Consider the following 18,909-nt stretch of genomic DNA (forward strand, 5'->3'; position numbering starts at 1 on the left):
GTTGTCCGGTACCTTGCTATAGAGGTATCTCTCCTACAGATCTGCAGGACACGATGCCTTCATTCACGCAGCCTTGGCAAAACAAAGCTGCAGCCTCCTGACAACGCCGAGGGGGGAGGCGCCATCGCGCATGCGCGGCGCCAAGGCTGCAGTGCCGATTTTCGGCCGCCAGGCGGCAGCAGAAGCACGTTACCAACCGGGCGCTGCAGTACCCAATTCTTTTCGCTAGACGGCACCATAGCTCCAGCCAAACTAAGGGCAGCGCATGCGCAGAATCGGCTTGACGCCTTGGGGCGGGGCTTCCGGCCACGTACGCGTCTGAGCTCCGCACACGGCCCCGGAAGGGGGGTTCACTTCCGGCCGCGCGGCGCGCTGGCGCGGCGGTGGCGGTGCGGGGCCTTCGCCGGGAGCCCGGAAGCCTTTCGGGCCGGGACGTGCGGCGGCGCTGGGTGAGCGGGCGGGCTGAGGGCAGACGGGGGCCGGTGGGCGAGCCCGGGCGTGGCCGTCGGGCAGCGGCCGGCCGGGGGGGACGTGGCGGGCCGGCGCTCGGCCGCGCAGGGAGCGCCTGGTGCCGGCGGCGGGCGGGCTGAGGCGGGCGGCCCGGCCCGGGACCGGCGGGGCTGCCGGCGGTTCTCGTCTCCCCGGCAGTGACGGTGGTTAGCGGGCTGCTCGCGGTGCTGCCTTTTTTTTTTTTTCTCGGAGCTGCGCCGCTACCTCAGCGAGGAGGCGAGGAGCGGCGGCGGGGCCCGGGAGGGGGGTCGGCCCGCGGCGCCCTGCCGCCCCCCCGCCGCCTCCGGCGCTGCAGCCGCCGCAGCTCTGCGCGGGGCTTTGTCTTTCCCCCAGCCGCTGGCCGGTGCCGTGGCAGCGGGCTGGGGCCGCAGGGGCGGCCTTGGGGGCTGCGGTGACGCTGCCGCAGGGGGGCGGCTCGGGAGCCTCTTCAGCCCCTGCGAGCGGGCAAGGGGAGGAAAAGAAAGCGGCGGTGGGATCCCCACCTCTCGCCCCCGACAGCTGATTTCTCTAAAAAATATTACAAAGGGCAAGCGTTTAACTACGGGGGAGGGCTGGGAGGCGGCAGCTCAGGTGTCTCGCTGATCCTGTGTCGTGACAGTCAGCTCTTGGGCCGGAGCAGCCGAGGGGAAGAGGCCTTTGGGTTTGCTTCCCAGTGAAACGGGGCTCTTTTGGTTTTTCTATGTACCTAGGTTCCTCCGGAATTGTACGTTGACAAATCAAGGGGAGCTACACTGAAGGTCAGTCTAGATGTTACTTTTCCACGTGTGCCTCGTGCTCGTGAGTCGGACTGCTGACTGCGGAGGGAAAACTTTTGCACTTGCCGAGGGCCCACGAGGCTCCGTGTGCCCGCTGCTTCCGAGTGCTGCGCTGCTGCTTGGGCAACAGCCGGGAGGAATTGTTGGTCCCTCGTGGTTACACAGCCAGGCCTGCTGGGCGCTTAAGCCAGCACGTCTGGTCGGGCAGTGTTATTTTTCTAGATTGTAAATGAACCTGAGGCATAAACCCACTTACATTTCTGTATGACGGTGTACTTGGTCAGAGAGCTCAGTCGCACTGACGGAGCTGGCACAGGGTTCCCTTGGGACTCCAGATCTGACTGTCTTGTTGAAAGGCTCCAGAGCCTGCTTGGGAAGTCACTTGGCAAGGCTCAGCTTTGCCGTGATTTGTGTACTTGAATTCTGACTGTAACGCCAATGCCACGTGTTGGCCTTTCTCCAGAAGTTATGAAAGCAGAATGAGCATTAAGAATCTGATTACCTTTTAACTAAATTCGAAACAAAGTTGCGGGATGAAATGACTGGGAGCTTCAAGTCTGACTGGGTATTGCTGCCGTGCATGTTATCTGCCTGTCTACCTGTTCCTGCCTCTTGTTCAGTTGTGGTAATTCCTTTGGGTAATGCGTTGGGCTCTAGATGTAGTGCATCTTGACTTCCTCCCAACCCCCCGAGATGTTACCGGTCTTTGCCTTCCTCACCTTTCACAGGGCGTGGGAAGGCCAGAGAGGCTGGAAGCCTCGGCTGTTGTGTGCGGGGAAGCTGTCGGCCTTCTAAGAGAGCATGTAGCCAGCAAGCGCATCCTGGTGCTTTGGTACCGAGCTGATACCACAGACCTCAATCTTTTTTGTGAGAAGGGATCACAAGGAAACATGCTGATGTTAAAGAGGGAAAGGTGGTGGGGGAAGAGGTAGGAGGCAGCTTTCAACCAATTTTAGGCTTAACTCCTGTGTTCCTGAAAATGGTTCTGGGCTTTGAGGGGTTTGCTTTTGGCTTTTTGCCTTAAGCGTCTCTACCTTTCAGGGTAACGCTTTCTTGGAAGTTGGAAATGGTCCTTCTGGGACACCAAACCAAACCCCATACCTGGGAGGACCGTTTAGCATGCTGCAACGTGTGTTTTATTCCCTGTCGGTCACTTGGTCCTAGCTGTACACGCTCTCCCGGTTGGTACGTTCTTACCCTGCTGGCTGAAAGATTCTGTCTTTTCGTTTCCTCAGCTTGCCACGGGCCATAACACTTGTGTGTTCATAGACCGCTTTCCTTGTTCACTGCTTTCAGATTTGAGCATCAATGCCACGGATGTAACGGGAGAGCAGCAGCAGGACGTAGAGCACAAGCCGTTTAAACAACGCTTGGATAAAGCTGCCAACCGTGTGACTCCAGAAGCCGAGAGACACTGTAAGATGCTGTTCTGCCATTCTTGGATGGATGCTCTCGTAGCCTTTCATCACCGTATGCCTGCTATGACATTTGTGGGAACAAGGGACGGCTGAATTCACAGCGTTTTAAACACCACAAACTCTTGAGGAGTTTATAGGACACAAATCTATTACACTGGCAGAGCAGACAAGCTCCTCTCTGTGTGTATATATATTACACTCGGTACTTTTGCAAGGCAAGTCTTTGCCTAGTCACTCTGAAATTGGGACAAGGACTCACTGATGCATTTCAGGAGCAAAGCTGCTGAGTGGACAGGCTTTTCCTACTAGACATCAAGCAGCTGCTCTGGCAGAACTTGACTTTGGTTGCATCTTTAAAGCCTAGGAGGCTGACAAATGGGACGAGCTGGTTGAAGAGCCTCTCTCCAGGGAAGGCTCCACTGACTTGACCCTTAAGCCTAAACTTGCATCTTACTGAGTTTGCTTTGTGTGTGTTAATGCATACCTGATTCATAGATTTCAGTTGATGATCAGTTACAAGTTGAAATGGTCCTTGGCTACATTAACCTCTCCTCTGCATTTTTTTACATGTTTTGACTTACTGTTGTACTTCAATACAAACTGGGAATGATTCTGGTAGTGTTGCAATCTAACAGTAATGCTGTCCCGACTTTGTCTTTCTAAAGTGTGAGGTCCTTATTATCTGTTCTGGGAGATAGTGTGGTTCTGTGTATTGGCATGAACTAAACGTGCTGGTTTGTTGTAACTCAGATTTAACTTTTCTGTTCTTAAAAGCTGAAAGGCTAAACTAAGCCAAGAGCTGAACAGTGGGTGGGTACAAGAGCTTCTCCTGTTGTCACAGAAGCGTGGTGATAGCGTTCTTACTGTTGCGTCGCTTAGCAGCCTTTCTGTATTTGGAGGCTGTGGCGTTACGAACGTAATGTCTGGGGTCAAACCCCACTTTTCTGTATCTAATTCTCTGTTAACACATGTAGGCCTCCTGCCTTACTTGTGTTGCCAGCCTCCACTGGGATTACTCGGTCTGAACCGGTTGCTCCTGCTCCTTACATTATCAACGGAGAGGAAGGGAGACTTGGAGGGAGCAGTCTCATCCAGGAGAGGCATTTTGAAAGCGATCAAATCGCATTGCATGCAACAAGCAATTTCTTCTGCCGTCTGGAAAAAGTATACGGCTAGTTTGATTTCCACCACAGGTGTGGCAAGTTAGATTGGAAGTGTCCACCCATCTTCATGAAGCTCTATGCTTATCAGTTTCTAGTAGTAACACTAATTAGTCAGTTATTTAAATGGCAACTATAGCAGTATTGACTGCTAAAGGAAAAATTTTCACAGACGTGGGTACTGCTAGGCTTGATTTAGTCACAACTCAGAGCCGGGCCACCACCCCAGTGAGTGGCAGAGAACAAAGGGATACAGCCCAGCTTACACTTATCAGATCATTAGTCAACATCCAAAGTTTTTAGAAGTTTCCTTTGGTCCTGTCAGTTCTGCGAATCTATCACCTGACTCTGTCCCAGTTGATTCATCTGTTCGGTACCAGTCTCTGCCTCTGTTCCAGGCTCCTCCTCAGATCGTGATCTTCTTGTCTGCCTGCTTTAACTCACACACTCCTTCCAGCACGCTTAGTCTTGTGAACAAGCAATTCCTATTCATATATGCCAGTTTTTCTAAAAACGCCTGTGTTTCTGAGAGCACCTGTGTGCACAAACTGATCATCTGTTGCTTCTCTGTTCTCCCACTGATTAACTGGACTGGGTTTTAAACCAGCCTTGGATTAGGGTTGTGCTAGGGACGAGGCTTGGTTCTGCCACTTAGCTGCTTCAGCACTTTAAATTTCTTAATTCAAAATACATTTTCTTTTAACAGTTTCCTCCTTTTGTTTTATTATTGCATACCTGCAATAGTTTAATAGCTAACATATTTCCAAGTTCTTTCTTGCAATTTTGCTACTAAGCCAGTCACACAAGTTGCAGAACATCGTGTTAGTGCAGTCGCAGACACAACTACAGAAATCATGACAGGTATTGTAGTGATCAGTTTCTTTAACCACCTTGATAGGTCGGGGAACTGAGATGTTAATCCCTTGATACCAATATGCATGGTTTCTCAAATCTGAGAAAGAATTCTGCAAATACAATAAATATTGGGTTACCTTGTTTACCTCCATCCGACAAACTTATCTTTGCTGGGACATAGGTTCCCGGTACTGCTATAATCCTTCCAAAAATAACTTCTGCCAGAGAAACTCCAATTGGCTGCCTGGGAGTGTTTCTTATATCCCATAAACCCAAATTTAAAGCTTCATGTCATTTTAACCCAGTCTGTTTACAAACTGTGACTAATTTCTCTTTGAGAGTTCTATTCCTGAGATTCTGCATCCTGTCCTGAGGGTTCTGGATGATGGGGAGTATGTAATTGTGATCAAATTCCTAATGAATGATAGATCTGTTTTAATACAGCTGCAAAAAAATGAGGTCCCCTGTCAGATAGCTCTGGAACTCCATATCTAGGAATAATTTCCTTTAAGAGAGCTTTAACAACTGCTTTTGAGTCATTTTTCTGAGTAGGGAAAGCTTCCGCCCACCCTGACAATTGATCAACAACAGGAAGTAGATATGTGAACCCCATTACTTTAGGCATTTCAGCATAATCAGTCTGAAGGTTTCAAAAAGGATACTTCATCGCTGGAGGTGGCTTTCCTAGCAGTGTCTTCCTTCTTAAAGAGGCAGATCCTTCTGTAGCCGACAGCTCTCACCAATTCTTTTGGCTGCTGCATAAATTCCAGGGGTTGCCCACAGCTGTTGGATTTTGAGAGCAATACTTTCTGGCCCTCCGTGAGCTCTGTCGTGCTGCCAGTGAGCGATAGGTCCTAAACACCTCTTTGGAAGTAGCGGTTTACTTCCAAATAGCCACCGTCCCTCACGTTGTTGTGCTCCCAATTTCTCCCAGGTTTGTCTTTCTTCTTCAGGTAGATCTTCATAGAACGGAGTTACATCTGGGATTTCAGCCTTACCCTGTTCAGTCAGAATCGGAGTCATTGCTCAGATCACCTGCCGTGCAGCAGCTTTTGCTGCTTGATCAGCCAAGGTATTTCCTCCAGATACATTGTCCCGGCGGTTGGTATGAGCCTTTACGTAAATTCAAGTCCATTTCATTCATCCTCCGTAGATTTCAAAGTTTTGCGTAGCTTAAAGCTTCATCCTCACTTAGACACGACGGTGCAAATGCCTGAAAGCCATCCAGGCCCCTTCCCGGTCAGTGGAGAGGAAGAGGCGCTCCCAGAAGCCCTTACTCTCAGCGTGCACATCTGAAAAGGATCGGGGCGTTTCTGATTATTGCCTGAAACTTTTTATTCTAGTATCAAGATGAAGGAAATTGGTGTACTGAGCAGAAGTCTGATACAATGGTTCTCAGTTCAGACTAATTTCCTCAAAGTAATTTTTTTAACGGGAAGATGATTTATATAGCATCTCAGCAGCACCCACACTGATCCAAACTGGTTACTTACTCGGTATTTACTATAGCTTTTCTGCATGTCATAGTCAGTATGGGACCTCTTTCTTCTTTCCGGGTCCTCTGTTAATCACAGGCATGTAATTGCAGGGGAATGGAGGGGGTTGCAGCTGCCCAGTATTTTAGGATCATAATGAGGGACAGCCGATGTCTATACCTTAAAATGTATTAACATGTGCTTAGGGATGTAGGTTTTGTGTTACAGCAGCTTGCTGTACATTCTGCCTGCGTAGGAATGGATAAAATCTTGGTGATTAGAAGCCCTTCTTTAGGTTTGTAACTTCAGTACTTGCCTCCTAGTGTTGCCGTTGAGCTCCTTAGAGCACGCTGCTGTAATGCTGCTCAGTAAAAGCATCGGTGGCAAACTCTATTCTGTAGCCAATAGGGGTTATTTACTTGTTAAATCTGTTAATCATTAGCTCTTAATGATTATATAATGCATTGCTGCTATGATGAACATTATGATAATTATGAATTAGTTTTTATTAGTTAATTGTTACTTATCTGACATTTTGGTATCTGAGCTCATGCTGGTTGTTCAAATTGTTTTCCTCATTCTAGGTCCTTTACACACTTTCTCACAGGAGTTTGTGCTGTCATTGGAGGCATATTTACAGGTATTGCATCTTTCAATCTTTTTTTCTTTCTACATTGTAAACATTTGCCATCTTCTTCTAAAATGTGTATGGCTGATAATAAATCCCTGTTTGATGGGGAGAGATGATTTCAGACTTCAAGAGGGAATATATCAGAGTATAATTAGTGCTGCAGACTTTCAAGATGCTGTGGATGATGTAAGACCTACCTATCATAATATTTTACTTTGCTCTAAAGGACATTTTTGTTTTCAAATAATGCACTTTCACATACCATATGAATGTGTCTGTACTGGGTTCTTGGCCAGCTTGGGTCTGTAAGCAGACAGTTGCTTTCATGTGGAACTAAAGCCAGTAGAATCTGTGAACCCAGGTTGCCATGAGCATAGCCATCTCAAGAGGTATTAGAATGCGTTCCGAGACTTAGGAGCTCCAGTGAGTGCTCTGCAGGGACTAAAAGGAGCCCTCACAGCTACATGGGGCTCGTAAGGAGAGGCTGTTCCTGCGGAGCCGTTGGAGGGTCTGGGCTTCGTTCTCAGTGTTGGCTTCTGAACAGCTGATCAGTGTCTGCTCAGCTCCATGTGTGTGACAGAGCCCAGCCTTGGTCCAGCCTTGTGCTCCAGGTAATAACTCAGGGTACTCTGAAACACAGTCATAGATGTTCACGCGGCTGTGAAGGGCCAGCCTGGAGATCTGGTCAGCAGATCCTACGGACCTGAGAAGTTCAGCTTCTATATGTATCGCGTAATAGCTTCGTCTGCAAGGTTCTCTCGTCACCTGAGGTGTCACAGTGCTCAATTAACCTGATACTATTAAACAGAATTTGTCCGTAATAAATTTGGTCATCTTTATTTCTATGGCTGACTCAAGGAGAGGCTTTCAAAACTTACTTTTGTGACAAATGCAATTGCCCTCTAGCACTGATTACCTTTGACAGTAAGTTCCTGCTGCCATATGCCATGTTCTGTGTCTATATTGTAGAGGAAAGATGAAATGGTGGCCAAGAAGGCCAGTAGTGTCCTGGCTCGTATCAGAAATAGTGTAGCCAGCAGGGTTAGGGAAGTGATTGTCCCCCGGCAGTGGTGAGGCCACCCCTTGCATCCTGTGTGCAGTTTTGGGCCCCTCACTGTAAGGACATGGAGGTGCTGGAGCCTGTCTGAAGAAGAGCGATGACGCTGGTGGAGGGTCTAAAGAACAAGTCTGATGAGGAGCAGCTGAGGGAACTGGGGGGGGGTCAGCCTGAAGAAAAGGAGGCTCAGGGGAGACATTACGGCTCTCTACGGCTCCCTGAAAGGAGGTGGCAGCGAGGTGGGGGTCAGTCTCTTCTCCCAAGTAATAAGTGATAGGATGAAAGGAATGACCTCAAGTTGCATCACAGGAGGTTTAGATTGGATATTACGAAAAATTTCTTTGCTGAAAGGATTGTCAAGCACTGGAACAGGCTGCCCAGGGAAGTGGTTGAGTCACCATCCCTGGAGGCATTTAAAGTTGTGTACATGTGGCACTTAGGGACATAGTTTAGTGGTGCACTTAGCAGTGTTAGGTTAATCATCGGTCCTAAAGGTCTTTTCCAACCTAAACTATTCTGTTCTAAAGAAATCAGCTGTGTAACAGTTTTCGTGTTACAGGATCAAATTTATTCCAGAGGTAGAGATAATTTCAGGCCAAGACAACCACAAAAGGCAGTAGTCTGAAGTGTCACTTAAAGACCAGATAGTAATAAGGCCAGTCATTCTGTATTCTACAGTAATAAACAGAAGACTCGGTTCCCGTTTTAGTGGCTGTTCTTTATATAGCATTGCAATGTGTGCCTTTAGGTAGGGCCAAATAATCACTTACTTATTCCTTAGATTGAGGTGTTGCATAAAAGAAAAAAGAACATGAATCTTCATAAAGGCACTGAAAATACTGCTGGTCACTGGCACCCTGTGTTCCCTCCCATGCAGGAGTTCAGGGTTCCTGCCCTGCGAAAGCTGCCCCGATGGATGCAGGGTTGTCTGGGTTTCAGGGTGCAGTAGACCAATTCTAAAATTTTCTATGGTCCCAAAAAAGCACTGAATTAATAGGCTCCTTCAGTGCTGGAGAGATTTGGGGAAAATACTGCAGAAAGAGCTAAAGGCATCGGTTTGTTTTGCTTTGTGTCCTTGGTGGGTAAACACGGCAGTCTTTGATAAAGGATGTCCATCAAGGGCAGCGTTGGGTAGGGTAGCTTATTTTTTAAGGGTGCTGGGAAATGAGCAAAAATGGGAAACATGCCCTTGGCAAGCTGGGTCAGTGCAGTAACATGGCATAAAGCTCTCAACATCAGCTTCCTTTCCAAATTCATCTCACTCATCAGTAAGCACATGTGACTTGGCCTGTCTCTTTTTTTACTTCTATAAGACAGATCTTTTTCTGGAGAAGCATAATCACCTCTGCCCTGCAAGTTGGATCTTATCTGCCCTAATGAGCTGAGGTCGTTATTCTTCTGAGCAGCAGCTGTTTTCTGTTGTGGGGGGAACTGGAACTCCTTTCCGCTAACAGAAGGGTTTGTGTTTTCTTTCCCTGAGAGTTGTTCTGTCTTCGAGGCTTGTCTGGCTTGATGCATCTGTAGTTTTTTTCTCCTTTTAGTCGCAGGACACATTGATTCCTTGATCTGTCACTCAGCACATGCCATCCAGAAGAAAATTGAACTAGGGAAGACAACGTAAGCAATGAGCTCACCCCTCAAAAAAAAACCCCAACCCTCTTTAAGGAGAACTAAACAGGTTTTTTGAAACACAAGTGATCTCCTAAGTACACAAGAGAAGAGGTTTGGAATTACCAGATGGCCCTGACCACTCGTATGTTACTGTTCCATCATTCTTTGTTTGGCATTAATTTTTGAGAATGGGACTGCCTGAACCTTGCTGCTATAAAGATGACCCGTCTTGTCTGGCTTTGCAGACCCCACTGTAAAAACCCTTTTGTGCCGGGCCATGTTCATCCAGTTCTGCCCCCCCACCCCCTTCCCAAAAGAGATGATGGAGATACTGCATTCCATTTGCCTCCAGGAATAATGTACTGTATTTTCATGAGACATGGAATATGGATTGAAGTTGCCATCAAATACGCTTCCTAGCAAGACCATCTAGCCTTTTTAACTTTTCTTAAAGATGTCTCTGGGTGTGCTGGTGCTGTATGCCAGACCTCTGTGAAAATGTGCTGAATCCCACACACCTTCCTTCCAGCTGTTCTGGGCAGTGTGGTGAGAAGTAGCGCTTGGGATGTGCTTACTGTACCATGGAGCATTGCGGGTGCTCCAGATTGCTGCTCTTGTGAAAAATGCAAGTTGATGTTTCGGCAAAAAAAAAAGTGTTTGGAGTTTTAATTGATTTTTAAATGGGATTGTGTTTTTCACTTCCCCTCTGTTTGTATTTTGAAACAAAGTCCATCCTCTGTGTATTTTGGTAAAGCATTTAGAAGAATTAGATTATTTAAACGATCCCTGGTACATAATTGGAAATTATAATTAAAAAACATACCTGTGTTGTGGCAAAATACATAGATACAATAATCATGGTGGGGTTGGTTTTTTTCTTTTTAATGATTTTACACAAGTGAGTAAAGTGCTTGGTATGTGAAATTATATTAGGGGTCATTAGAAAATTTTGAGGAAAAATAAAATATTGTGGAGGCAATATTGAGGCAGAACTCATCACTCTTAAATCTCAGCTCTGGATCTGCTGTGGCGTTGACTCTAAACTTGGTCCAAGCAGTCGGTCCAACAACTGCCCAGTGAGTGTGACAAGCACAGCACCAGATAATGCAGAGAGAAAGCTGTTTCATAATGCGTTTGAACTTGATTACAAACCAGGGAATATAAAAACCTGTGGTTTTTTTCGACGGGGAGGAGAAACAGTTTGAGGTGTCTGTAAGAAGTCTGATTATTCTCCAAGCTAGAATACTGAAAAAAAAAAAGGGTTTGTAAAATAAATAAATTTGAAACAAGGATATATAATAAATCTATAAATATGAATATGTTACATAAGGAACAAAAAGTGACTTGAACCGCTTCAGTCACTCAGCAGAGCACACACAAATTTGTAACTAAATTTGAAAGAATAAGCAGGAGGGGGAAGATGAATGGAAATAATGCAGCGAGAGTTTAACCTGCACTTGAGCAATTAGCAGCTAATCCCGTGGCTGTGGTGAGAAAGCCAGTTCTAAATACCAGAAAAGCGTTGAGTGTTGCGTAGCGGCAGGTGCGCCGGAGGCCCCGCACGCGGCGGTGGTGGCCCGGCCGGGCAGATGCTTCGGGCCGGGGTGGGGCGGGAGCGCAACGATCCCGAGTGTAAATTTGGCCTTTTTTATATTTTTCCCTGGTTTTCGCCCCGGCAGCAGCCCCCGTGCGCTCCCCGAGGGCCGCCGCTTCCCGCGCGGGGCGGGTCGCGGGGCGTGGTCTGGCTAGAGGGGGCGCGGCTATAGGCAAGCGGGGCGGGGTCTCGGCTTAGTGGGGGCGTGGCCTCTCTGCCGCTTTCCCGCTGGCGCGGCGAGCGCACGTGGCGGCGCGGGGCGGGGCGAGGCGGCGGCGGGCCCGCGCACTGCGCCGCCGGGAGCGCGCGCGGCGGCGGGGCGGGGCCGAGGCGCGGCGCGGCGCTGAGCGGCGGCGGCGGAGCGGGCAGCCAGCGCGGGGCCGCGCCGGGGGCCGGGGCCGGGGGCCGGGGCCGGGGGGCGGGCGGCGGGGCCCGCCGGTCGGCCGGCGCCATGGGCACGGTGCTGTCGCTGTCGCCGAGCTACCGGAAGGCCCCGCTGTTCGAGGAGGGGGCGGCCACGGTGGGGCACTACACGGCGGTGCAGAACAGCAAGAACGCCAAGGAGAAGGGCCTGAAGCGGCACTCCCTGATCTCGGTTCTTCCCTGGAAGCGCATCGCCGCCGTCTCGGCCAAGAAGAAGAGCTCCAAGAAGGTGCAGCCCAACGGCGGCTACCAGAGCAACGTGACCCACCTCAACAACGAGAACCTGAAGAAGTCGCTCTCCTGCGCCAACCTTGCCACCTTCGCCCCCCCGCCGCCCCCCGCCGCCGCCGCCGCCGCCCTCGCCTCGGCACAGAAGGTGCCGCCGGCCGCGCCCGCCGCCGCCGCCGCTACCCCGCGCCGGGTCGTGGTGCAGGCGTCCACCAGCGAGCTGCTGCGCTGCCTGGGCGAGTTCCTCTGCCGCCGCTGCTACCGGCTGAAGCACCTCTCGCCCACCGACCCCGTGCTCTGGCTGCGCTCCGTGGACCGCTCGCTGCTGCTGCAGGGCTGGCAGGACCAGGGCTTCATCACGCCGGCCAACGTGGTCTTCCTCTACATGCTCTGCCGGGACGTCATCTCAGCTGAGGTGGCCAGCGATCACGAACTGCAGGCAGTGCTGCTTACCTGCCTGTACCTCTCCTACTCGTACATGGGCAACGAGATTTCCTATCCGCTCAAGCCCTTCCTGGTGGAGAGCTGTAAGGAGGCCTTCTGGGACCGCTGCCTCTCCATCATCGACCTCATGAGCCCCAAGATGCTGCAGGTCAACGCCGACCCGCACTACTTCACCCAGGTCTTCGCCGACCTCAAGAAGGAGAGCGGCGCCGAGGAGAAGGGCCGGCTGCTCATCGGCCTCGACCGGTGAGCGCCCGCCGCCCCCGGCCCCGCTCCGCTGCCCCGACCCGCGGCGCTGCCCGGCGGGGAGAGGCGGGGGCTGCTGCCGCTCCCCCGGGCCCGGGCCTAGGAGCAGGGGCACTCGGGACGTTCGGAGCGCAGCCCCCCGGTTGCCCCCACCCCCCCTTCCCCCCCTCGCCCCAGGCCGCTGCTTCCAAGCCATCGCCCCATTCCCGTCCCGCGGGCCCGGGAGTGCAGCGGCTCCGCCACCAGATTGATTTCAGCGAACTGGTGGAGGAGGGGTCCCCTTCGTCCCGTGTGTGTCCCCCCCAGCCGAGCCCCTCCCCAGGGCAGCGGAGCGGGGCTTCGCGGGCGGGCGGCGGGGGCGGCCCCGGCTCCTGCGGCCGCAGCGCCCGGGTGCGGGGCCGGGCACCGCATAGCCGAGACAAAGACCAGGTAGGGGGGAAGAAGAAAAAAAAACCCAACAAAAAACAAAGGAGGAAAAGGAGGAGGGGGAAAAAAAGGAAGAAAAAAAATTTTTTTGCTCTAAAGGCTTCACCGGAGGCGGCTGAACGGGGCCGATCGTGACTTTCTGGCGCCGGAGCAGCCGGCAACGGGACAGAGGCGGGCACGGCCCGGGGAGCCCCGGCCCTCGCCGCCCCCCCGCCCCCCTCCCTCCCCCTCCCCCCCGCCTCCTCCCGCCCCTTTATTTATTTTCTTTGAAGAGACTCGAATTTCCCGAGCGGGTCTGGGTTAAGGGAAATAACCGCTACTGTATAATGACATCAATGTGAAATGTCTTGTTCCCATCGTGCACTGATCATGAGTATTGTGTAAAGGATCTACTTGAGTGTGCAAGCAAGGAAAGAATCTACATGCTGCTATATGAATACTTTTAGAACAAAAAAAAAAAACAAGAAAAAAAACCACAAAAAACTACTAACCGGGGTGGGGGGGGAGAAAGAAAAAACCCTTCTTTATTCTTTCATTGTTGCTTTTACAGTGGTATTGCGCATGCAAACAGGAGCATTTTGTGTCTTAAAAAAAAAAAAAAAAAGAAAAAAAACATTAAAAATAATAATCAAAAGAAAAACCTTAACAAGAGATGGCTGTACAAATTACACCCATGCACAAAGACCTGACACCACCCCGATACTGCAGTCTTGAGCTGGTATTCCCTTATCAGGCCTGGGGACTGATAAGTTTTTTGGGGGTTTTATTTTTTTTTCTCCGTGTGCACAGTTCTAGTTTAGTTCTGGTCCATCGAGCGTTAAACTTGCAGACGAGAGGGAGAAATAATGTGCCATTTATTTTTATTTTTTATTTTTCACTTGAAGCTCTTCATTGCTGTACATTGGACCCTGCTAATGATACATGTGTACGTACGTTTTTTTAGTGCAATCTCTTCTGTAGATCTTTGTTGACCAAATTGGTGGATATTGTTACTTATTAATTTATATTTGTCTCATTTTGTATGTATGTGTATAGTGTGTTTGTAAGTATGTGTGGTTTATAACCTGACCGACTGTGTCATGGGGCTCAGTGTGCCTGTAATTTAATCCCCTCCCCTTATTTTTATTTATTTTTGTACTGTGCTGATTAAATAAAAATGCACTGACCATCCATTACACAGCAGCGGTTCGTGGCAGACTCTTTTCTGCAAGCCCACACCTCCGATGGCCCATTCGCAGCGTTGGGAAATTGGATTTGCTTTGATGAAAGAGGGTTTTAACACAGCTGCAGGTTTAATCGTGTTAGCAGTGCTGGGGGGGTGGGGTGGGGTGTGGGGGGTGTCACCCCTTCGCTGGGGGCTGGCAGAGGCGCTGGGCGAGCCGTGGGGTGAGAAGGAGCATCCAGCATGCAAGAGGTGAAAAAGCAGGTTATTGGGACACCAAAACTCCACTTTCTGTCTGTGCATCATCTTCTCCGAGCCACCACGCTGGTCAGAAACTAGCACCGCCATCGTGGGATGCAACTAATTGATTGGGGTTTTTTATTTATTACAGTGAATTATGTAAACAAAACCCCAGGTCCATTATAGTAGGTTTGGGGTTTTTTCCTACTCTTTTACACATTAAAATATCAGCGATTTAAACAAAAAAAAAAAAAAAAAAAAAAAAAGAAAAAAAAAGGTTCATTGTATTATCGCCCCAGGCTGAAAATCAAAATTCAATTTAGAAATAGTTAATTTAGGGGGAAACCCAGGAATATATGTATTTTATATATATTTATATATAGATAGATATAGATATATAGATATATATAAAACCAGACAGGAACCGATAATATACTTTATAAAGACACATATCTTCGCATACAATATTGCCATCTCATAGTATTAGAATTTTCCTAAATCTGTGATTTATTGCTGTCCATCATGATTAGATACAACCATTTTATTGGAGGGATAGTGTATAAAAGTGCTGATTAAAACTCCTGCCGCTACCTTGCCTATGGGTTAGTGTTACTGGGGGGAACATTTGGACTAGTAGATACAAAAAGCGAGAAGTGCAAATAGAAAGGCACAGCAATGACAAGGATTTTCCTTCTGGTGCTTCCCTGGGAGGACACAAACAGGAGCTGGGGTGTCCCACGGCGGTGCCGTTGGCATTGCTCCTCCTGAGGAGCTGATGCTGGGATTGCATGAGGAGGTGGGGGGCCCACGGTGGTCCTGAGCCGCTCACGTGTGTGTGCTTGGCGAGGTTAGAAACTGTTGCGTGGGTGGGATGTCACCTCCAGGCTCCTGATGGCCCCAGTGGTGGTGGGGGGTGACTTGTGTTTGCCAGCATCTGGAAGAGCTTCTTCCTGAGGACTTGGGCCAGGGCTGATGCACAGAGCCCTCCGGCACAGCAGTCCACTGGGCATCCCGGAGTTGCTGACCAGGAGCAAATGCTGGTGGCTGGGATGTCGGGCCAGATGCCGTGCTGGGATGCTGGTCCGAGGCCAAGGACCATGGGAATGGGAGGGCTCTGGCGTGGGCCCTCCCTGGCAAAAAGTGCAGGAGACATTAAGCTCGTCCCATTTCCACACAGAGCTAGACCTTACCTGTACCCGAGGCACCCTCAGCCTCAGGGCTCGGTGGCAGTGGTTGGGTACAAACGCTGCAGCGACTTGTCCCTGTGCCCTGCATCCATGGCATGGCCTTGGGAAGCTTTTTGTTAACGGGGCATTACATGAAGAGCCTCTTCCAGGCTTTCAGATTCCTAAAACGTTCCATTAAACAAGTGCTCCCCATTTTCTGGCTGGGCTGGGACCCAGCTGTCCCAAGGCGGGGTCAGGGTCACTACCCAGACCCCCACGTCCAACGTGATGGAAATCCTGACCTGACCAGCAGTGCCAGGACTCGGTATGTACGATTCCAACAGCCCCGCAGCATCACATGGCCTCCTCTGCTCAAAACCCACAGCAACAGCCCCGATACACAGTGGAAATAAAAAGCTTGTTAGTATGTATGGCTGTCCTGTAAACACCAAGCTCAAGGTCACCTGAGCCATGCAGCAAGAGGGACGTGATGACACAAGACAAGCCGAGGTGATGTGCAATGCCCCGACATCCTCCAACCGTGGCTGGGAAGACTCAGGAAAACTCGTCAGAGGGAACAGCCTGGATGTTTGGAGTCAGGTTTGTGCTGTTGCCCCTCGCCTGCCGTGGACGGACGTGCCGGAGTTAGTGTTACATAGTGCAAAGCAAGGCAGCGGTGGCCTCAGCCCCCAGGCTCCACGTGGTTCTCAACTAACGCACCTGCAGCGGGTCCTGCGCCCTCCCTGAACCTCAGTGCTGGGAGTAACACAAAGCCACGTGGATCATCTGAAAATCCTGCAAGGCCACTTGGTCCAAATGGGAACCCACTGGATTTTCTGACACTGGAGAGGGTAATTAAGGCAAAAGCAATGCAGGATCAAAAAAACATAAAACCTCTGCACTGTGAATCCTGCTCTCCTTTCTGCTGGTGGACCTGTCTCCGACCAAGGTGCCTTGATGTGTGAGTGAACTCCGGGCAGGAAAGCAGCAAGCCTCGAGGTGCATCTCCATGTACCATTGCAACTCCATGCGTGCTGGCAAGGCTGGAAGAGTGCGGGGTGTCTCCCCGGCATGGGAAGCCAGCCCTCCTTTCCACATCTGGCTCCGGTTCCATCAGGATTTGGTCTTACAGAACCAGACTCCCTGAGCCAGGTATCTTTGGTTCCTCCAGTGGAGGCTGCATAATATTGCAATAAGAAAAAAAAAAAACCAAACCACAAAAAAAAAAAAAACCAGAAGGGAATACTGGAGAGGGTTTAAGAAATCAATGTGGGAAAGGGTGTAAGTACCTATAAATGCTTTTTTCAGACTAATTCAGAAGCACTTTCCTGATATTCTGGCCTGTTCTGTAAGCTGGATAACAGGTCACTGGCTATTTTAAGCCTTCGTTGCATGTGGTAGTAAAACCCTCTCCTGAATTTGGCTTTGCTAAACCTCTAGCTTTAGAGATCTTTTTAGGCGCATGACCAAGTCACAGCTGAGCATCTCTAAATCAATCGCCTTGAAAAGTCCAAGGCAAAGGGAGGGCGATCAAAGCCCCAGTCTGTCTTTCCTCCGCTCGCTCACTCTCCAGGCTCGGCTCACTGCGCCAAGTGGAGGGGGATGCTAATTCCCCGGCACGCAGAGGATGAAACCGGAACGATGCTTGGTGAAATCCGGTTGGGATTGGTTAATCTTGGTTTCCACAGAGACGGTGCATTTCCGCCCATGCAGGCTGCACTGGACCGGGTTGGTGACGCTGACTTGCAGAGCGCGTTTCTCACTGTGTCAAGGCAAAAGGGAAAAGCGTCAGGCAGGAGGGCTGGGACAAGGCGAGGGAGACGGCTCTGGGCTGGGACACGTCCCACAGCAGGCCCAGCACACCGCGCTGAGCCAAGCAGCTCTAAGCCCAGCTCTTGGGCTCAGCCGAGCCCTGCTCTCGCACGTGGAAGGCCTCCACGCGCGGAGGCGTGCGCCCGGGGATGCCGGTACGCCGCGGGGTGCCCATGGAGGGTATCTCTGTATCTCTGCGTGGGCAAAGCAGGGGCCAGGTTGTGAAAGGTCTGGGCTCTGCTGCCAGCTCCACCATCCACTCACCAAACCACGTCGCCAGCAATCATTCCTGTCTCTATAATTACAAGAATGATGATGACATCCCTTTTTCTCAGCTCAGAGATTAAGAGTACTGCATGAAATAGCTAAAAGCATCACAGGTAGGGTTGATTTTTTTTATTTTTTAATTTTTTTTTAATTCCCTTTCCAGGCAGACAGATTGACTGGCCATGCAGCCTCCCCCAGCCTCCCCTGGCTTGGAGGAGTTTGCTGTGTCACTGCAAACCATTCCCCAACTTTTTAACCCTTTAACCCAGCTTTGGGGCTAAAAATAATTCTCAGGAGTGAAATCAGGAGTTTCTGCCACCCAAACTGGTTTCTCCTTGGCTGTCTGGGTCGCTGCCAGCGGGGGACATCAGAACAGCACAGCCAGATGGCTGGTCACCTCTGCTCGGGCTAAGACAGGGTCAGGCATAGCTGGCAAGGACATCCCCCTTTGCTGAAGGCTATTAAAAAGCCACTATTTTAGATCACAAATTATTTTCCTTGTACTGTAAGCGGAGAAATGCCCGGCTGCTCCCTGGGCTGAGGCCAAGGTGCAGCCGAGCCGACGCACGAGCTCCAGCCACCAGCTCTGCCCAGCAAGCAGCGGGCGTTTTGAGGCCAGAGAAGTGCCTGCACAGGTGCAGCCTTGAGCCAGCACCAGCCCAGGGAAGCAGGAGACAACCAGGGACTTGGCTTCTGGGCAATCACTCCTACGACCTCACCCGCACTTCAAATTCCTGAATTTCCAGCATTTCTCAGTGTACTACGGAGTGGTTTAAAGACAGTGGCATGGACTCCACTGCCTCTCGCGATGCTCTAAATACAGTGAGGAGGATGCGCTGGGGTTCTGTTCAGCTGCCTTTAGCTTCCAGACCAGAGGTCTCGCCCTGCCTGAGCTGGTACGGCCTTTTCACTGATGCGGTGCAAGTCCCTGATGCTGCACAGGCTTTTACTTCATTAACACAGACTGTTCAAGACACGTCACATCCCATAAGCCGCATTTTTATGCGGCTTCACAATAATTAAGATGTTCACTGCTTCCATAACAGTGAGCGGCTGTTCGGCTGGAGGAGAATTGGCAGGGCAGCAGCACACACAGCCCTCGCGTTGTCCCAGGTATTTAATACTTATTTACTCTTGCCTCAGTAAGTTGAGGCTAAAATCCCTGCTTAGTTTGCTATTTTTACTGTGTCTTAGCAGAACGAGCCACATACACAGAGGAGCCTCTTAGAGATTCTTGCCATCATGTGCTTGGACAGCAGGTTTAGCATTGAGTGTCTGTAACAAGGATAAGCGCTAACGACTTTCCTTCTCCCCCACAGCCCTCATCAAACCACAGGTAAGAGGATGGATGGTCTGTGGCTGTTAATAGTCACACTCAGCTGACCCTCTTGCTCAGCAACAAGCAGCCCAAACTGGGGAGAGGAATGCC

The 18,909-nt window shown here is 50.4% G+C and overlaps 2 protein-coding genes across 25 annotated transcripts in view; one reads left to right on the top strand and one right to left on the bottom strand.

Annotated features, from left to right (window-relative positions):
- The first annotated feature begins 328 nt into the window (after positions 1-328).
- CDK5R1 (cyclin dependent kinase 5 regulatory subunit 1) lies at positions 329-14,015 on the top strand. Of its 24 annotated transcripts, none has more exons than XM_080370055.1 (6): positions 329-449; positions 1,200-1,247; positions 2,562-5,549; positions 5,656-6,383; positions 6,758-6,813; positions 7,445-14,015. In XM_080370055.1, exon 6 carries the CDS (start codon positions 11,518-11,520, stop codon positions 12,409-12,411), a length of 894 nt encoding a protein of 297 aa, XP_080226181.1. In that variant the 5' UTR covers positions 329-449; positions 1,200-1,247; positions 2,562-5,549; positions 5,656-6,383; positions 6,758-6,813; positions 7,445-11,517; the 3' UTR covers positions 12,412-14,015. The 24 variants fall into 24 exon arrangements, with proteins under 24 accessions (XP_080226181.1, XP_080226163.1, XP_080226166.1 ...); XM_080370037.1 differs by having other exon boundaries at positions 9,403-14,015; XM_080370040.1 differs by having other exon boundaries at positions 9,439-14,015.
- Positions 13,326-18,909, bottom strand: part of MYO1D (myosin ID) — a 163,621-nt gene continuing 158,037 nt past the window's right edge. Inside the window, exon 22 of the mRNA XM_080370027.1 lies at positions 13,326-17,163. Within this exon, the coding sequence (XP_080226153.1) occupies positions 17,007-17,163 (157 nt within the window). The 3' untranslated portion in view covers positions 13,326-17,006. The remainder of the gene's footprint in view (positions 17,164-18,909) is intronic.

This window comes from Falco punctatus (assembly GCF_963210335.1).
Source record: "Falco punctatus genome assembly, chromosome: 19".
NCBI classification, from domain to species: Eukaryota; Metazoa; Chordata; class Aves; order Falconiformes; family Falconidae; genus Falco; species Falco punctatus.